General features: G+C 57.5%; 1 protein-coding gene across 1 annotated transcript; it reads right to left on the bottom strand.

Moving 5' to 3' along the window:
- Positions 1–4,018: 4,018 nt before the first annotated feature.
- Positions 4,019–5,933, bottom strand: ZIC3 (Zic family zinc finger 3). The gene is made up of 3 exons (XM_088527652.1): positions 4,910–5,933; positions 4,276–4,439; positions 4,019–4,186 (listed from the first exon to the last, which is right to left on the bottom strand). The coding sequence occupies exons 1-3, from the start codon at positions 5,931–5,933 to the stop codon at positions 4,019–4,021; spliced, it is 1,356 nt and encodes a 451-aa protein (XP_088383778.1).
- Positions 5,934–15,531: the final 9,598 nt, after the last annotated feature.

The raw sequence follows: 15,531 nt of genomic DNA, 5'->3' as shown, positions 1-15,531 counted from the left end.
GTTTTTAGCCCTTTCCTAAGTTTATTTATAATTACTGAGAAACTCAAGGTGATGCATTTAAGAGGATGCTGACTGCCAGGTAAATAAATGCTTACTTTTAGTAACAATGCAGTAAAGTGGGGAGGAAAAAAAAAATCAGGCATATTCTTCTAACACAGGTAAAAATAAAACCATGAGACAAATGAAAATAAGAGGGAAAAAGGGGAACAAAAAGAACAACCTTTTGCCCCAAAGAGTAGAGCTGTGCTGTCTGAATGACAGAAAAAAAAAACAGCAAAAATAGTTTAAAAAAAAAAAGAAGACAACACAAGTTTTTGCCCTGTGTTAGTGTCTTTGGTGATCCAGAGGAGGAATTTAAAAGCGGCGAGCAGGTATTTTATTTAGGGCAGCTGCTCGAGCGGATTCGCTGCCTCTCGGGCCACGGTGGCGTTTTCCAAAGTTGGAGCTGCCGGGAGCCACGGGCGCCGGAGGCCCCGGACCTCCAAAACCAGCCTCCGGGCTGCCCGGGCACGAGCGCGGCCGGGGCCACGTCCCGGAGCCCCCGCGGCCGCAGCCGACGGCACCTGCCCGGCCGTGCGAGGAGCCAAAGGCTCCGGCTGCTCCCGGCCTGGCCCGCCGGGGTCCCCGCGGCCCCGGCGCAGCCTCCTCGCTATCCCGCAGCACCGGCAGCCCCGTCCAGGTGAGCCGGCACCTGCAGGGCGCGGAGCACCGCACGCGAGCCCCTCCGCACGCATCGGCCGCCGCGACGCTCATTATTCTCCCCTGATCACCAGCGACGTGGTTATTTTTCCGCAAAGACCGGAAAAGTCACCCTCGAGTTTCGCCTGTCCAAAACAAGAGCACATCCCCTCGCAGAGATTTGCCACGCGGCTCAGGCACATGAGCAGCCTAAATAACACGGATGGTTTATCCGTCCTGGAAGTTAGGCTCGGCTGCAAAGGCTGGTTTTAGTTAGTATGTGATGCATTTAATTTAGGAACATCATATAAAAAAACAACAAAAAAAAGAACGCAAACGCACAACACTGCACCCAACGCATTGCTCTGCAAATCAGAGCCTTGAAGCCAACAGAGCGATTAGAGGAACTTAATTCCCGGTGCCGGAGCTCTGAGCCCCGGGAACATGACCTGATCCAACGCCTTCAGGACGCTGCCTGCAACCGCCGACTGCTCAGGACATGCACAAAGCTTGGAAAAAATAGAGTATTTTCATAGGATTACTCCAGGCACAGAGACAGATAGGCAAAAACGCCACCACCAAAGAAATCAAAATATTCCTGACTCATAAAGCATGGTAAAAAAAGGCTGCCTGCCGCTCATCGCCTGCCCCTGCTCCAATGCTTTGTAACACAATGAACCAACATTACCCCTTTTAGGAAACCATCCCGAGTCCTGTTTACGTGGGGACAAATCCATCTAATCCTGCTCGCACGAGCTGGCACAGCCACGCCAAGGGGGAGCGAGGGCAGCAGAGCAAGGCCCCTTTTTCACAGCACCCCGGGACGCTCCTGGGGCACCAGATCCGTTGTCAGTGACGCGCTGGAGGACGAGCAAACACGGCCCCTGCTCTGGCAGCGCCGTCCCGCGACGCTGCCCGCACGCCCGGCCCCGTCATCGCAACCACCACGCGCAGCGCGAGGCAACCTGGTCTGGGGAAAAAGGCAGGTCCTGCTCGCTCCAAGGCTCCCTGTGCCTCCTTGCAAAGGCCAAGGGCACGCAGACAATAAAACGTCGTGTTCGCCCGCGAGCGCAGAGGCGCCCGCAGCAGGGGGGCAGGCTGTCCTGCCCCAGGGGGGCTCGGAGGGACCCCCCGCTCCGTGTCCCCACGGGCTCTGCAAGTGCTTCCCGGCCAGGCAGTCTGCTCCATCCCAGCCAGGCCCCACAGCGGGTCCCCACTGCGGGGGGTGGATGATCTCCCGCTCCCCCCTTCCCCACCCTGGGGCCGCCTCTGGTAGATGGGGAGGCCCTAGGGTGGGGATCCCAGAGGAGGGACAAATTATCCAGGTTTGAGCCCTTGCTATCTGCGGGGCTGGGTTTCTCCTACAGGCCCAGGACAGCGGCCGTCAGGATGAGTGGGAGGGAGAAGCCAGCAGGGCCCCAGGGACACCCCCCAGGGCTGCTGAAGGGCCCTGGGCCCCCCGTTGGGCCTGTGTCTCCCCGTGCCCCCAGCCCAGCAAAGCAGCAACAGAACGGGACCTACCGGCACCTTCCCGGCGTGGCGCGGTCTCGACGCGGCCCAGGTGGCATCCGAAGCAACCCCGAGCGGGTCCACTCATCCCGGCACTCTGCGGGATGAGCCCTGCGCACAACAGGAGAAAAACTGCACTGCGGAAAAGGAGCGGAGACCCCGGCTGCGGCGGCAAGGGGACCAGCTCTACGGGGACAGTTCAGGGACCTGTGTTCATGAGGCTCTGTTACCCGCTTCCTTTCGCAGGGCAGTCCTGGGAGCTGTGATCCACCTGCATACCATTTTACGAGCCCAATTAACCTTTTTGCATTTCTTTTTTCTTTTTTGGAGGGGAGTGGGAAGGAAAGACTTGTTGCGAGTTAACAGACAAGCGCTGCCGCCGCCGCAGCCCGGGGCCGCCCCGTCCCCCCCAGCACCAGAGTCCAGCTCAGGATGGGCCATGGGGGCTCCCGCGGCACGATGCGGGGTGAGGGGCCCTTCGCTGCCGGCTGCTGCGGCCTCCAGGGCGCCGCTGGAGGAGAAGTCCTGCGCGGTGAGGGGGACATTTCTCCACTCGACTCCCTCTCCCTCCGGCGGGCGTTTTGTCACATCCTGGTCAGGGGAAAAAAAAGAAAAGAAAAGAAAAAAAAAAGGCAGCAGCAGCGAAGCCCACGCAGCGCGGAGGGGGCGCGGGCCGCGCGGGCCGCCCATTACTCACCGCTCCCGGCGCGGCCTCCCCGTCGAGGCGGCCCCGGCGCTGCTCCCGCGGCGCGGCCCGGGCGGCGCTCGGGAAGGTGGCGGCGGCGCTCGGCGGCGGGGACAAAGGGCCGGGAGACCAAAGGAGCAGCAGCGAGCGAGCGGCAGCGCGGCTCCCTCTTCCCTCCTGCTCTTTTTTATGTTTTGTTTTTTTGTTTTCCCGCATTGCGACCCCAAAAACAACGAGTGGCACCGCCGAACCGGGCCGCGACGGCGCCGTCCCCCCCCAAACGGGGCGGCCGGAGCGGGTCACAAACGGCTCCGGGGGCGTTTTCCAAAACAATAAACTTTTAATGCTAAAGCAGTTATAACCAAAAGCTGTACAGAGTTTTTTTTTCGTTTGTATTTTTTTGTTAGAAAACAATTTTTGTTTCTCCCCCATAAATATTGTTCAGTTCCCGGCACTTTGTATCAATAATTAAATTACGAACGATAAATATGGCATCATGATATGTATTTACAAAAAAAAAGTTATTACAAAAAGGCAACTGTTATACTAAACGTCACAATCTGGGTAGAATTGACACCACATCCTCATCCTGAAAAATACTGACCGACCCCATCAGACGAGAATACATTCACAAGTGTAATGCTTGGAGAGAGAGAAGGAGGAAGAGGAGGAGAGCAGAAGGAGAGAGAGAGGGGGGGGAGAGAGAGAGAAGCAGCAGGAGAGCTAGAGAGGAAAGTTCAAGACATAACAGGACTTTGGCACGGTTTAAGACTGTAAGTTTAAACAATCACCACTAAGGCGAAGGAGAATTTTCATCCTCATGTCAACATCCCACCGAAAGAAGGAAAAAATAAAACAATCGAATTAAAAATATTTTTTTAAAAAAAAGAAGCGGAGAATCGGAGGAAGAAGAGGTGGGGTGGGAGAGGGAAATAAAAGAAACGACAGCGATTGTAAAAAAAAAAAAAATGACGACAACTGGGGAAAAAAATCCAATCCTGAGAAAAGGACATGGCTAGTCCAGCATCTGGGCTTGCGAAAAATAGTAATAATTATAATAGAATAATAAAAGCCCCCCTCCGGATGGCGGCGGGCGGCGCTCGGCTCGTCTGCTCCCGTCCGCTCGGTGCCGTGGCGCGGCTCCCCTCACACGTACCACTCGTTAAAATTGGGGGGCAGGCCGGGGTTGGGGCCGGGGTTGGCGGGCGCTTTCGCGGGGTCCTTGGTGCCGGCCGAGCCCGCCGCGGGGGGGGTCGAGGACTCGTAGCCCGAGCTGGCGGCGGGGGAAGAGTCCGAGCCCTGCGATTCGTGCACCTAAAAGCAACAGGCAGAGATGGGAGCGCGTCCCGGGCCGCGCCGGGGGGCTCCCCCGCGGCGGAGGCGCCCCGAGCACCTCCATTTACCTTCATGTGTTTCCTAAGCGAGCTGGGGTGGGTGTAGGACTTGTCGCACACCTTGCAGATGTAGGGCTTGTCCGAGGTGTGCACGTGCATGTGTTTCTTCCTGTCGCTGCTGTTGGCGAAGCGCCTGTCGCAGCCCTCGAACTCGCACTTGAAGGGCTTCTCACCTGCGAAAGGGACAGGCGGGCAAGGAGGGACGAGTCCCCCAAAACAAAAACGCGCGCGGCGAGGGCGGGCTGCGGGGCCGCCTTTGTTGCCGCTGCGACGGGGACGGGCTGCGGGGAGCCCCGAGAGGGAATCCGGCCTCGGGCTTTTGGTTTTCCAAAAAGCCCTGAACGAGAGGAGCCCAAACGCGTTCGTTTCCTGCCTCCCCGACGCACCCGCTCACTCAGCGCGGAGGGCTGCGCTGAACACAGAGCTGCGAATAAAAATACTTGGCCGAAAGTATCGCTTGCTTTAATTAGGAAAGGCAAAATACTTTGTATTTTAGGTTAAAAAAAAACTTTGTAAAAAGTATCGCTTGCTTTAAAAAATAAAAATAAGGGGGGGGGGGCACGGAATCGCGAAAACGCGGGTTCGTTACCGCTTGCGGGTCCCTCGGCAGCGGCCGCGCGCGGGCCCGGCGGGGGCTCCTTACCTGTGTGTGTCCGCTTGTGGATCTTGAGGTTCTCGGAGCGGGCGAAGATCTTGCCGCAGCCCGGGAAGGGGCACGGGAAGGGCTTCTCGCCCGTGTGCACGCGGATGTGGTTCACCAGTTTGTATTTCGCCTTGAAGGACTTGCCCTCGCGCGGGCACTCGTCCCAGTAGCAGATGTGGTTGTTCTGCTCGGGGCCGCCGACGTGCTCCATGGTGACATGGGTGACGAGCTCGTGCATGGTGCTGAAAGTCCGGTCGCAGCTCTTTTTGGGCCGGCTCAGCGGGCCCTCGTCGAGCCACTTGCAGGAGAGCTCCTGCTTGATGGGCTGCCGCATGTAGCGGAAGAAGGCGCCGGGCCCGTGGTGGTGGTGGTGGTGGTGATGGGCCGCCACGTTCATGCCCATGTTCATGTTCATGGCGTTGTAGTTGTGGAACTGCGGCCCGCCGTAAGGGTCCGTGCGCGGGCTGGAGACGGCGCGGTAGGGCTCGGGCCGCCCGAAGAGCTCCCCGCGCAGCCCCAGGTGCATCTGCCCGTTCTCCACGTGCCCCGTGGGCGACGCGTGGCTCGGGCTCTGCTCGTGCAGCCCGGGGAAGAGCAGGTAGCCGGGGCTCTCCGCGATGCCGCCCGCCGAGCCGCCGAAGATGCCGTGCTGCGCCGCGCCCGGCGCGCCCTCCGCCAGCCCGGAGCCGCGGTTGCGGAACAGAAAGTCACGCGTGGAGTTGAAGGCGGCCGCGCCGCCGTAGGAGGCCACCTGGCCGCCGTGGTGGTGGTGGTGATGGTGGTGGTGGTGGTGGCCCAGCGCGCTCGCGTAGCCCGGCGCCTGCGGCGTGAAGGCCGAGCCCTGCGCGGCGCCCAGCTCGTGCGGGGCCGCGTTCAGCTTGAAGGAGGAGTCGCCGAAGGGCCCGAGGGCCACGCCGGCAGCGGCGGCGGCGTCGCGGCCGCCCATGTCGTGGGGCCGCGGCGCCGCGAAGCCGCCCACCCCCAGCGCCGGGAACTGCGGCGCTCCGTCCAGCAGCATCGTCATGGGCGCGGGGCCGGCGGCGCGGCGGCAGCCCGGCCCCCCACCGCGGAAAACAATAAAAAAAAAATAAAAAATAAAAAAGCGAAAACACCCCAAAAAGCAACTCCCCCCCGCCCCACTCGCGCGCCCCCGCTGAGCAGCGCCGCGCCCCCCCCTCAAAGTGCGAGCGGGCAGCGAGGCAGCGCCGCCCCCCCTTCCAAAAAATGAATAAAAACAAAAAACAAAAGGAGCGGGAGGCCCCCTGGGAGGGAGGGCGCCCGCCCGGGCCGCCCGGCCGCCGCGCAGGCTGCCGAGGCGCCCGCGGCCCGCGCTCCCGCTCGCGCCGTCGGGCACTGCCGGGCGCCCCGCGCGCGCCTCGCACATAAACGGACGGCGGGCCCGGGCCGCGGCGGGCCAATGGGGAGCCGCCGCCCGCCGCGTCACCTGACCCGCCGCGCGCCGCCCCATTGGCCGCGCCGCGCTTGATTGGCACGCGGCCCGCGCCGCCGCCGCCGCTCATTGGCCGCGCGGGCGCGCAGGTAAAAAGCGCGGGGGGGGGTGGGGGGGGGGCGCGGTACCCCACGCGTGACCTGGCGGGAGCGCCCCCCCCCCCGTGACTCCCGCTCCCCCCCCCGTGCGTGTCCGCCCCCCCGCGGCGGCACCTCCCCCCCACGGGCCGCGCGCGGTCTCGCGTGGGACGAGGGCCGTGAGGCCACCCCCGCGCCCCGCTGCGGAGACGCAAATCCTCCGCGCTCTTAAAAACAGCAAAATAATTAAAAAAGAGCAACAAAACAATGTGGTGATTTAGATGTCTTAAATTCTGTCATTTTATTTATGTATTTATTTTATTTTACTTCATTTCATTTTTTACATATATTTTATTTCGCTGCGGGACAAACGCGCAGGGCCCGCGTCGCCGCCGCCTCGGCGCTAACTTTGCGCGCTCCGCTCGAGCCGCGTTCCCCCCTGCCCCGCCACTGCGTTGCCCCTGTTTTCCTACCCTCGTCTCTTTTTATTTTTCTCCCCATCCTCTTCTCCCCTGCTGTTTTTTTTTATTATTATTATTTTATTTTATTTTCCCAAGGCAACGTCCCGCCTCGCCGCCATCCCCAGCGCTGTAAAACCGCCCATTTCTGTTCCGCAGCGCTGCGGAGCGCGGGGGGCTGCAGAAAAGCGCAGGAGACCCCGCTGCACCCGGCAGAGCCGCTTCCCGCTTTATTTTAGGGCTTCTTTCTTTCCCTCTCTTTTTTTTTTTCCTCTTTTTCTTTTTCTTTCTGGGTGGGAGGGGAGGGAAAGGATTATTAAAAAAAAAAAAAAAAAAGGCGCCACCGATATAAATTCCCCCCCGAGGTAACATAAACCGCGCAAATTCCCCAGGCCGCCGCGAGCAGCCCCACGGTGGGAAGGTGAGTCCCGCGCTGCGGGACGAGGCGGGGAGACGGCGGGGGGACAGGGACGGGCTGGAGCGGAGGGGACATTAGTGCCCTCCAGCACGAGGGGGGGATGCTCTGCCACAGACCCCCTCCTGAAAAAAAAAAAAAAAAAAAAAAAAAAGGAGAAAAGGGCATCGTTCAATGAGCTCGGCAGCTCTGAAGTCGCCGCCCTGCGCGGAACCAAAATACACATTTATCAGTATTATCATTTATTTTTCCGCCGACCTCCCCTCCCCGCGCCGGCGGCGGGGGCGCCCCGGGGTGCGGGAAGGGCACCCGGCGGGGGGGCCGCGATAAAGGGGCGGCCGCGGAGCCTCGCGCAGCTCCGCGCGCAGCGGCCGCGCGCGCTGCTCCCGGGGCTCTGCCCACGCGCGCTGCCCTGTGCAGCTGCTTTACGCCCTGTGCATCTGCTCTACGCGTTCCCCAGCTCGACACTGGCAACTTGGCCGGGCGCGACATCCGCACAGGCGCAGCGACACCGCTCTGACCCGAGGGCTTCCTCGCCGCAACGCGCTAGATCCAACACCCAGAATGGCGTAAAACGCTTTTTTTTTTCCAGTGCATTATCGGTTTGGCCTATGGTATTTTTTTCGTGGTGTTTTCGAATTTTCAAAATAAAATGTGAATCATTTTTATCGCTTCAGAAAATGGCGTTTTTATTCGGCGTCATTTCTGCCCGATCCCAGCTTCTTGCGTTTGTTTTTTAGAGGCGGGGGAACATCAGGCATCTCTCGCATTTTTTTTTAGTCTATCTCAATTGCAGACAACGAGGAGCGCAGAAGTCGCCTCGCAGGCTGCCCCGCTCCCAGGCGAGAGGACGGCGGGGGAAGACACCTCGTTTAACGTCTAGCGCGCAGATATTTGTGTAATTTTACTTCAACCACCTTTTTTTTTTCCCTCTCTCTCTCTCCTCCCTTCCTCTCTGTCTTTCTTTCTTTCTCTCTCTCTCTTTTTTTTTTTTTTTTTTTTGGGGGGGGGGGTGTTATTTGGGAATTTAACAGCCACAAAGTAAAGAAATAAATAAACGGAGAAATTTAGTAGCAGCGCCGCCCGCTCGGGCCCTGTACCGAAAGCGGGAGTAAAAGCGGTCCCGAGCCGCTCGCACTCATTAAAGCGGGTGGGGTTTTTTGTTTGTTTGTTTCGGGGTTTTTTTTTTTTTTTTCGGCCGGGCAGGGCAGGGGCCGGGGAATTTGAGGCGCTGCTGCCCGGGCGGAGCGCGGACCCGGCTGCGCTGCGAGTTTCCCTCGCCCCTTCACGAAGGCTTCGCGTAAAGGGCGAAACTACCCAGGGGGAACAAGCCCCAAAACAAATGAATAAAAAGAATCCCGTGCCCTTCTGCGATCTGACCAGCATTTTTTTTTTATAAGCCCTAAATACCTTTTTAAAATTCAGCGTATCATGGTCAAATGAAAATCACTAACGAGCGTAAAGACAAGTAGTTTTTCTTCTGCCACAAACATATTGCGTTTGCGCCGTAATTAAATGCGAACCGGGAGCGAATGAGATGTTTCCAGCGTAGCTGTCACTCAGCGCGGGGGCTCTCGCAGGCACGTTTGAACTTCAGGGATACGGCTGGAGCAAAAGGGTCTGAACTTCCACAGAGGCTGGCAGGAAAACGCCGCAAAACGCCCGTGCAAACGGACTGGGGAGGGGGCGCGGGGCTCGCTCAGCTGCGGGCGCTTTCCGCGGATTTGGTGTTTGGGAAGCGTGTGTGGGGAGGGGGAAATGGCGCTTGTCCCACGTGAGTTTTAAATAAACGAGCCGTTCCGCTGCGCCAGGGGGAAAGAAAAGAGAAAAAAAATAAAAGAGAGGGAAAAAGAGAGAGAGAAAAGGGAAAAGAGAGAAAAAAAAGAAAGAAAGAAGAAGAAAAAAAGGAAATCGGGAAACCCCCCTTGTTACGGGGTGCTGGCGACGACCCGGGTCCTGTCCCTGCCAAACGCGGCCAAGAGGAGCGAGCCAGGCCCGGGGGAGGCGGCGGGGGCTGCGGGGCCCGTGGCCCGGAAAGGGCCCCCCGGGCCCCCTGCCGAGGAGCAGCCCCGGGGGGGCGGCGGGGGCTCCGCGGGGCAGCTCCGCACCCTCCGGGCGCCCCCTCGGAGTCACCTCGAGGAGCGGCGCGGGGGGGACACACGAATATCTCAATCAGCGCGGAGTGACCCGTGACCCGGAGGGTGGCTCCATTGTCCCGCTCTTGCGGGGGACACAGCCCCGAGCGAGCCCTTCTGCGTGACTGAGCCCTCGGGGGCAACGGCGAGCGCGGGCCCGGGGCGCCCCAGCCTCGGGAGCGCGCGGGGCCGCCCCGCGCTCCCGCCGCGACACCTCGCTGGGGACGGGTGCGGGCACGGGAAGGGGCCGCTTCTCCCCACCGGTTCCTCGCCCTCACCCACCCCCCCAAAAATAAACCCCCCGCGCCCGCTCCGAGGAGCAGGGCCGGGAACCGGGCCGGGCGGCTCCGAGCTCCCTGCGGTGGAGCCGGGCACGAGGCGGCGCTGCGGAGCGGCCCGCACGGCCCCGACGGCCGCCCGGGGGTCTTGTCCGCGCCCGGCCCTGGGCGCAGCGCGGAGGACGGGGCAACCGAGGAGGACGGGGACACACACACGCTCCCCCGTGCCCGATCCATCCCCGGGACGTCCCCACTGCGCTCGCGGCGCCCGCTCCACGGGGTTCACCCGCGCTCTCCCCGTCCAGCCCCCTCGGGGCCCCGCAGCAGGTGGAAGCGCCAGCCAAGTCCTGCCCGGGTGGCTCCCGCTAAACCGGCCTCTCCCTCCGCCCCAGGGGCTGGAGACATCGGCCTCTGCCTGTCAGGAGGCAACGAGGGGGCTCCGGGGCGTCCCGCTCTGCCCTGGGGGGCCGCAGCTCCCCCGCCGCTGAGCACGGCGTTCCAGCTCGTCCCGCAGCAGGGAAAGAGCCGCAGCCCGGAGGCCGGGGGAAGGGCAGCCCCAGCCCGGCCCGTCCGAGCAGGAGGTCCCGTGTTGGGGGGGCCCAGGTGGGCAGCCCGGCCTGTGCACGGACGGCGGACACCGAGGGATCTCCCGCGGATCCCTAAGGAAGGGATCCCGCCCGCCCCGGGAGCGGGTGGGAACAACGTGCTGAGCACTTCAGCCTCTCGCAGAAATAATTCTTAGCCCCGTCTGCCCCGCAAAAAGCGCGGGGATGGTGCTGGTGGGGTGGGTACCGGTAAAATCCCCCTCGAAGCCCTGGGGCCGAAGGTGGGCAGAGAAGAGCTCCGGGTCCCGGGGCAAAGGCAGGGTGGGGACGGGGGCAGGTTTCCAATTCTCCCATCTCCCGGGGCCGGATTTTCCCCCAGGATTTTGTCCTTGCACCCACCCGACACCGGGGCAGCCGCGGGGCTCGGGGGAGACCTGGGGCTAGACGGATTCCGCCGTTTTGAGCCCCCCCACGCTTTAGTCATCGAATACCCCGACGGGGCACGGGCAAGGACGGGCTGCCCGGCCCCACCAACTACCCTTTAACCCGTCCGCCCGAAGGCGCAACTCTAACGAGAACCTGGTTTGGCAGGACCTTGGGCGATTGCGTTATAAAAAGATACCTCAATTTAGCAACCCAGGAGCAGACGGAGCCGGGAGGGGAGAGGAAGGTTTTCATTCAACCTTGGCTTGAATGGGCACAGCGCGAAAATATAAAATAATTTTAAAAAATACATCCATCCCCGAAGCAACCAAACAAACCAAATGCCTTACTTCAGCGCTTCTACCGCCTTTCCAAGTTAAAGGCAATTATTTGCCCTTGTTCAGTTTAAATTCCTTTTTTTTTTTTTTTTCCGGGATTTTGAGAGCATTTTCTCCCCGGCAAGGGCCAATTGGCGTCTCGGAGCCGCGCAAGTGAATATTGCTACAAGTAGCACTGACCGCGACATTTCACTTCGCCTCAAGTTTTCAAAGCCAGGAAAGAGCCATTTCCCGGTACCTTCGCCCGTTCCCCGATAGCTTTAAAGGCGTCCACGATTATTTTAAAAACTCTTCCGAGAGCTGTAGTAAATTGCGTTTGCTTGTAGCTACAAAGGAGAAAGTTAAGCATTTGTCTCTGCTGTTGTATAGGCAGCCAGTTGTTTTAATTAAAGGGTGGGGATCCGTGATATATACACCAGATAAAAGCAAATGCACAGAATAAACTAATTAAAACATTGTGTTTGGAACACATTTTATTTCTTTTTTTGATCTTAGTTGTGTTTTAAAGAAATGTCAGCGCACTATAAAGCAACCTTATTTCCCTTATAGTGTGCGGCGCTTTTCAAAGGCTAGTGTGATATATTTTAGAAAAGAAATCCCGCTGTGAGAGCTTGCGTGTCTTCTCTTCACCAAACTAAGCTCTTGTCAGTCATGCCGGGCCATATCCAATCACCGAGTCCCTTTTCGGGAAGCGGCTCATCCCGCTGTGCTTTTATATATCCCGCCGCCGCCGCCGCCGCCTTGGATGCGTTTTCGCCACCGCTCGCGGCGCGGAGCGCGGCCCCAGCTCCCCCGGCCGCAGCCGGGGACGGGCGCAGCCGTCGGGGCGCGCTCGCCGCTCGCGGCACTGCGGCGGGGCGCTCACGGCCGCCCCGTGCCGGGCACGGAGGAAGGGCTGGGGGGGACGCGCTGGTAAATTTAGGGCGCTGCGTGAACCCCCCATCCCTCGCCCTCTCCGCCTCGACGGGGCGGCGGCCGCGCTCCCCTGCGCGCCCGCGGGAGCCCCAAAACGCGGCGCGACGCGGAAAACAAAAATAAAATAAAATAAAATAAAATAAAATAAAATAAAATAAAATAAAATAAAATAAAACAAAACAAAACAAACCACCCGAGCCGGCCCGCGCAGGTGGGATGGGGACAGCGGCGGCTCCGCGGCAGTTGCGAGGGGATCGTTGCCCCCCGCAGACCACTCGGGTCAGAGCCGGCGGCTCCGAGCGCTCCTGCCAGCAGCGACGCTCGCCCGCGGTTTAACGGAGAGCCCGCAAGTCGTTGCCTGCGCCCTGCGTTTGCTTCTTGGTTCCCACCCCATGCGAGGGAAAAATACAAAATATACAAAATATACGTCATATATAATACAATACAATATAATACAACAATTATGGCAATTATATCATATCATCATTATATAATTATTATATTATATAGTATCATTATTATATTATATTATATTAGTGTGTGTATATATTTTTTTCTCTTTCCAAAAAAAAAAAATCTGGACCTTAATTGAAGACAAGCGGCAAGTGGTTTTTATTACCCACCCCGCGTCCTCCGCCCGCTGCTCTGGGCGTTTCAGACAATCCGCGCAAACCTGTGGCGAGGCGCTCGCACGGACCCCCCTCCCCTCCGCCCGCTACTCCGGCAATAGCGCCCGGCTCATCCCCCCGCGGGGGGACGGGCGGCCCCCATGTCCCTGTGCCCCCCAGGGCGACCCGGGCACCCCGCTCTCTCCATCATTTTATCTCTTTTTATTTTTCGCGCCTCTCCTTTGTGGGAAACGCACCCAAATTTGGCATCTCCTCACGGTCCTCAGGCGGCTCTGGCCAGGGCGGGAGACGCGAGGAGATTTTTTTTTTCCGTTCTCCCTTCAAAACGGAACGGGAGCAGGCGTTTAATTTTTATTTTATTTCCCGCTTAACGCGCGGGCTGCAAGGGCTGCTCTGCTGCAGCCCGCCTCGAAATGCCGAGAGCTAAAGGTGCAAATGAGGGCAGGGGCTACTGCTGCAGAAAAAAATTAAACAAAATTAAAAATAATCCAAAAATATATATTCATATATGTGGTTTTAAGGATGGAGATATATGCTTATCTCTCTTCCTATATCTATATCTATATCTATATCTATATCTATCTATAGATATAGATATCTATATAGATATCTATATCTATATATCTATGTCTATATATCTATATATATCTATATCTATCTATCTATCTATATCTATAGATAGATATAGATTTATAGATATAGATATGGATGGAGATAAATAGATCTCTCTCTATATGTATCTATATAGATACATAGGTATATGTATGTGACTATATCTATCTTTAAAGCCCCGGCGCTTGGGCAGGGGGGGCAGTCGGCCCTGGCGACGCCGCCGCGCACAGCGGGGCTGGGGACACCCCGTCCCCGCCGTGTCGCCCTGCGGGGCGAGGGGACTGGCAGGGCACGCGCTGGCGGTGCCCGCTGCCCTTGGCAGCCCCCGGCGGGTCCGCAGCCCCGCGCCGCCCCCCTTGCCCGGATGGGCTATTTCCTTTGGGAGCACCTGGGAGTTTTTTTTTTTTTTTTTTTTTTTTTTTTTTTTTTTTCTCAAAAAGACCCTCCGAGGGCAGATTTGCCCCCGCTCCTCCCCAGGCGATGATGCTCCGGGCAAGGGCTCAGTCCCTCACAGCGCCCGGGGGCTGCACGGAGCCGCCGCCGACCTCCCCCCAAAACGAGGGTCTGTCCCCACGGGCAGGAGCCTCCCTGCTGCTCAGGGGTGCCCCCTGTGCCCGTGGGATCCCGGGGCACGAAGCGGCCCCACGCTCTGGGGCGCGCACAGTGCCAAGACTGCTGCTCGCATTGGGCTGCTGCCCAGAGTCCCCTGAGGAGCAGCCTCTGCTCCGAGGGCGCTTGCTGCTGCCCCTCAAAACAACCCCCTGCTCACGTACCCGCAGCCACTGCCCCGAAACAGGCACCGCTGGGCACGCTAGGAAAGGTGCAGCATCATCCGCACAGGGATCCGCTCCGGAGATCCCACGGAGCCCTGCGTGCACCTGCCCAGCTCCAAAACGCAGCTCCAAAACTGGAGCGGCTCCCGTAAAACAGGTTTCAAACATCGGTATCTCCGGACGGCGCTGCTGCCTTCTCTGCCGCCCCGCTTTTTGCATTGCCTGGACCTCTGCAGGGTGCTGAGTCGTGCTGACAAGGTTCTTCTCCACTAAATAATGAATTTAACATTTAACACACAAAAAAAAGATGAAAAAAAGAAAAAGAAAGAGCAGAGGCAGAAATAAGCATGCAAAACTAGGCTACGGTCAGAAGGAAAAAAAAAAAAAACAAAAGAGAGAGACACAAAACCATCGCCAGTCTCAAATACCCAAGCCTAAAACTCCTTAGGATTTTAGGCTGGCATCCTGAGAGGTGGGAGTGGGATTTCTAGCTCACATCCATTTGGGATCTGCAGGCTGGGTGCGTTACATCAATTAGATTTTAATGTGGGTTTTGCGGTCAGAATTTATTTTCAGTGTGTTTTTAGTACAAACACAGGACAAACACCAACATAGAGCCCAGCTGCCTTCTCTGCAAAGTGCACAATAACTTGCAATGCTCAAATCCTCCCAATAAAGACAATAATAGGCAAATAAAGCACAGGGCCTAAGATCCTAAGCAGTACCCAACTCTTGGTAATTAGATGCCTAAATTAGATGGCAATTAGCTGCCTAAATAAATGCCTTTGGGAAGAAGGTCTTGGGGCAAGACCATGACACTGTGCACATTCTTAGCCCCACCAAACCCAAGACAAGGTTTTTAAGAGGGGGAGATACTGTCATTATTTAGCTAATATTGTCCTCATACATTTCTACATAAATTCAGCACATTTTTCATACTTATTCTTGAACTCCAGACAGCAGAAAGACAAATTGTTTGAATTGGGAAGTTTTCCAGGTGGGAAAGCAGACACTACCCAGGCCAACAGCACTATCCCCATCCCCATCCCTGGCCTTAGGAGCTGTATGAAATAGTAGCATAAAAACCAGAGTCTACAGACACAAACTTGGCACCAAATTCTCGCTGTAACTGCTGCAAACCTGAACACAAATCCCATCAGAGAACAGAGCTATGGTTTCTAATGGATTACATTTTATTAGATTTGTGAAGAGCGTTCACATCATAAAATGCATGCAGGACATATTGCGTATGTAAAACACAGCTGCATTAATTATGGAAGCTAGTAAATGAATCATATATTACTGCAAATATATTATGCATTTCCTACATTGCTTTGCTATGCCATGTTTGCATGATGGAATTAGAAACTGAGAGAAGGGCTGAAAGAAAGCTAGGAAAAAATAACAACATCAGCTAAGAGAGGAAGAAAGAGCAGCACAGAGGGAAGATGCGACACTGGCATGGCTTTGTTTTTATAAGCAGCCCAGGAATGGCTATTGCAGATACTCAATGGCTATTTGAGTATCTGCACACTGCCGACCCTGGAGCTGAAGACAGCTGATGGCCTGATTTA

This window comes from Tinamus guttatus, unplaced genomic scaffold (assembly GCF_059628265.1).
Source record: "Tinamus guttatus ecotype Peru unplaced genomic scaffold, ASM5962826v1 Tinamus_guttatus_pri_ptg000287l, whole genome shotgun sequence".
Classification (NCBI taxonomy): Eukaryota; Metazoa; Chordata; class Aves; order Tinamiformes; family Tinamidae; genus Tinamus; species Tinamus guttatus.
Note: the sequence above shows the minus strand (reverse complement) of the source record. Positions and strands in the feature narration are given on the sequence as shown.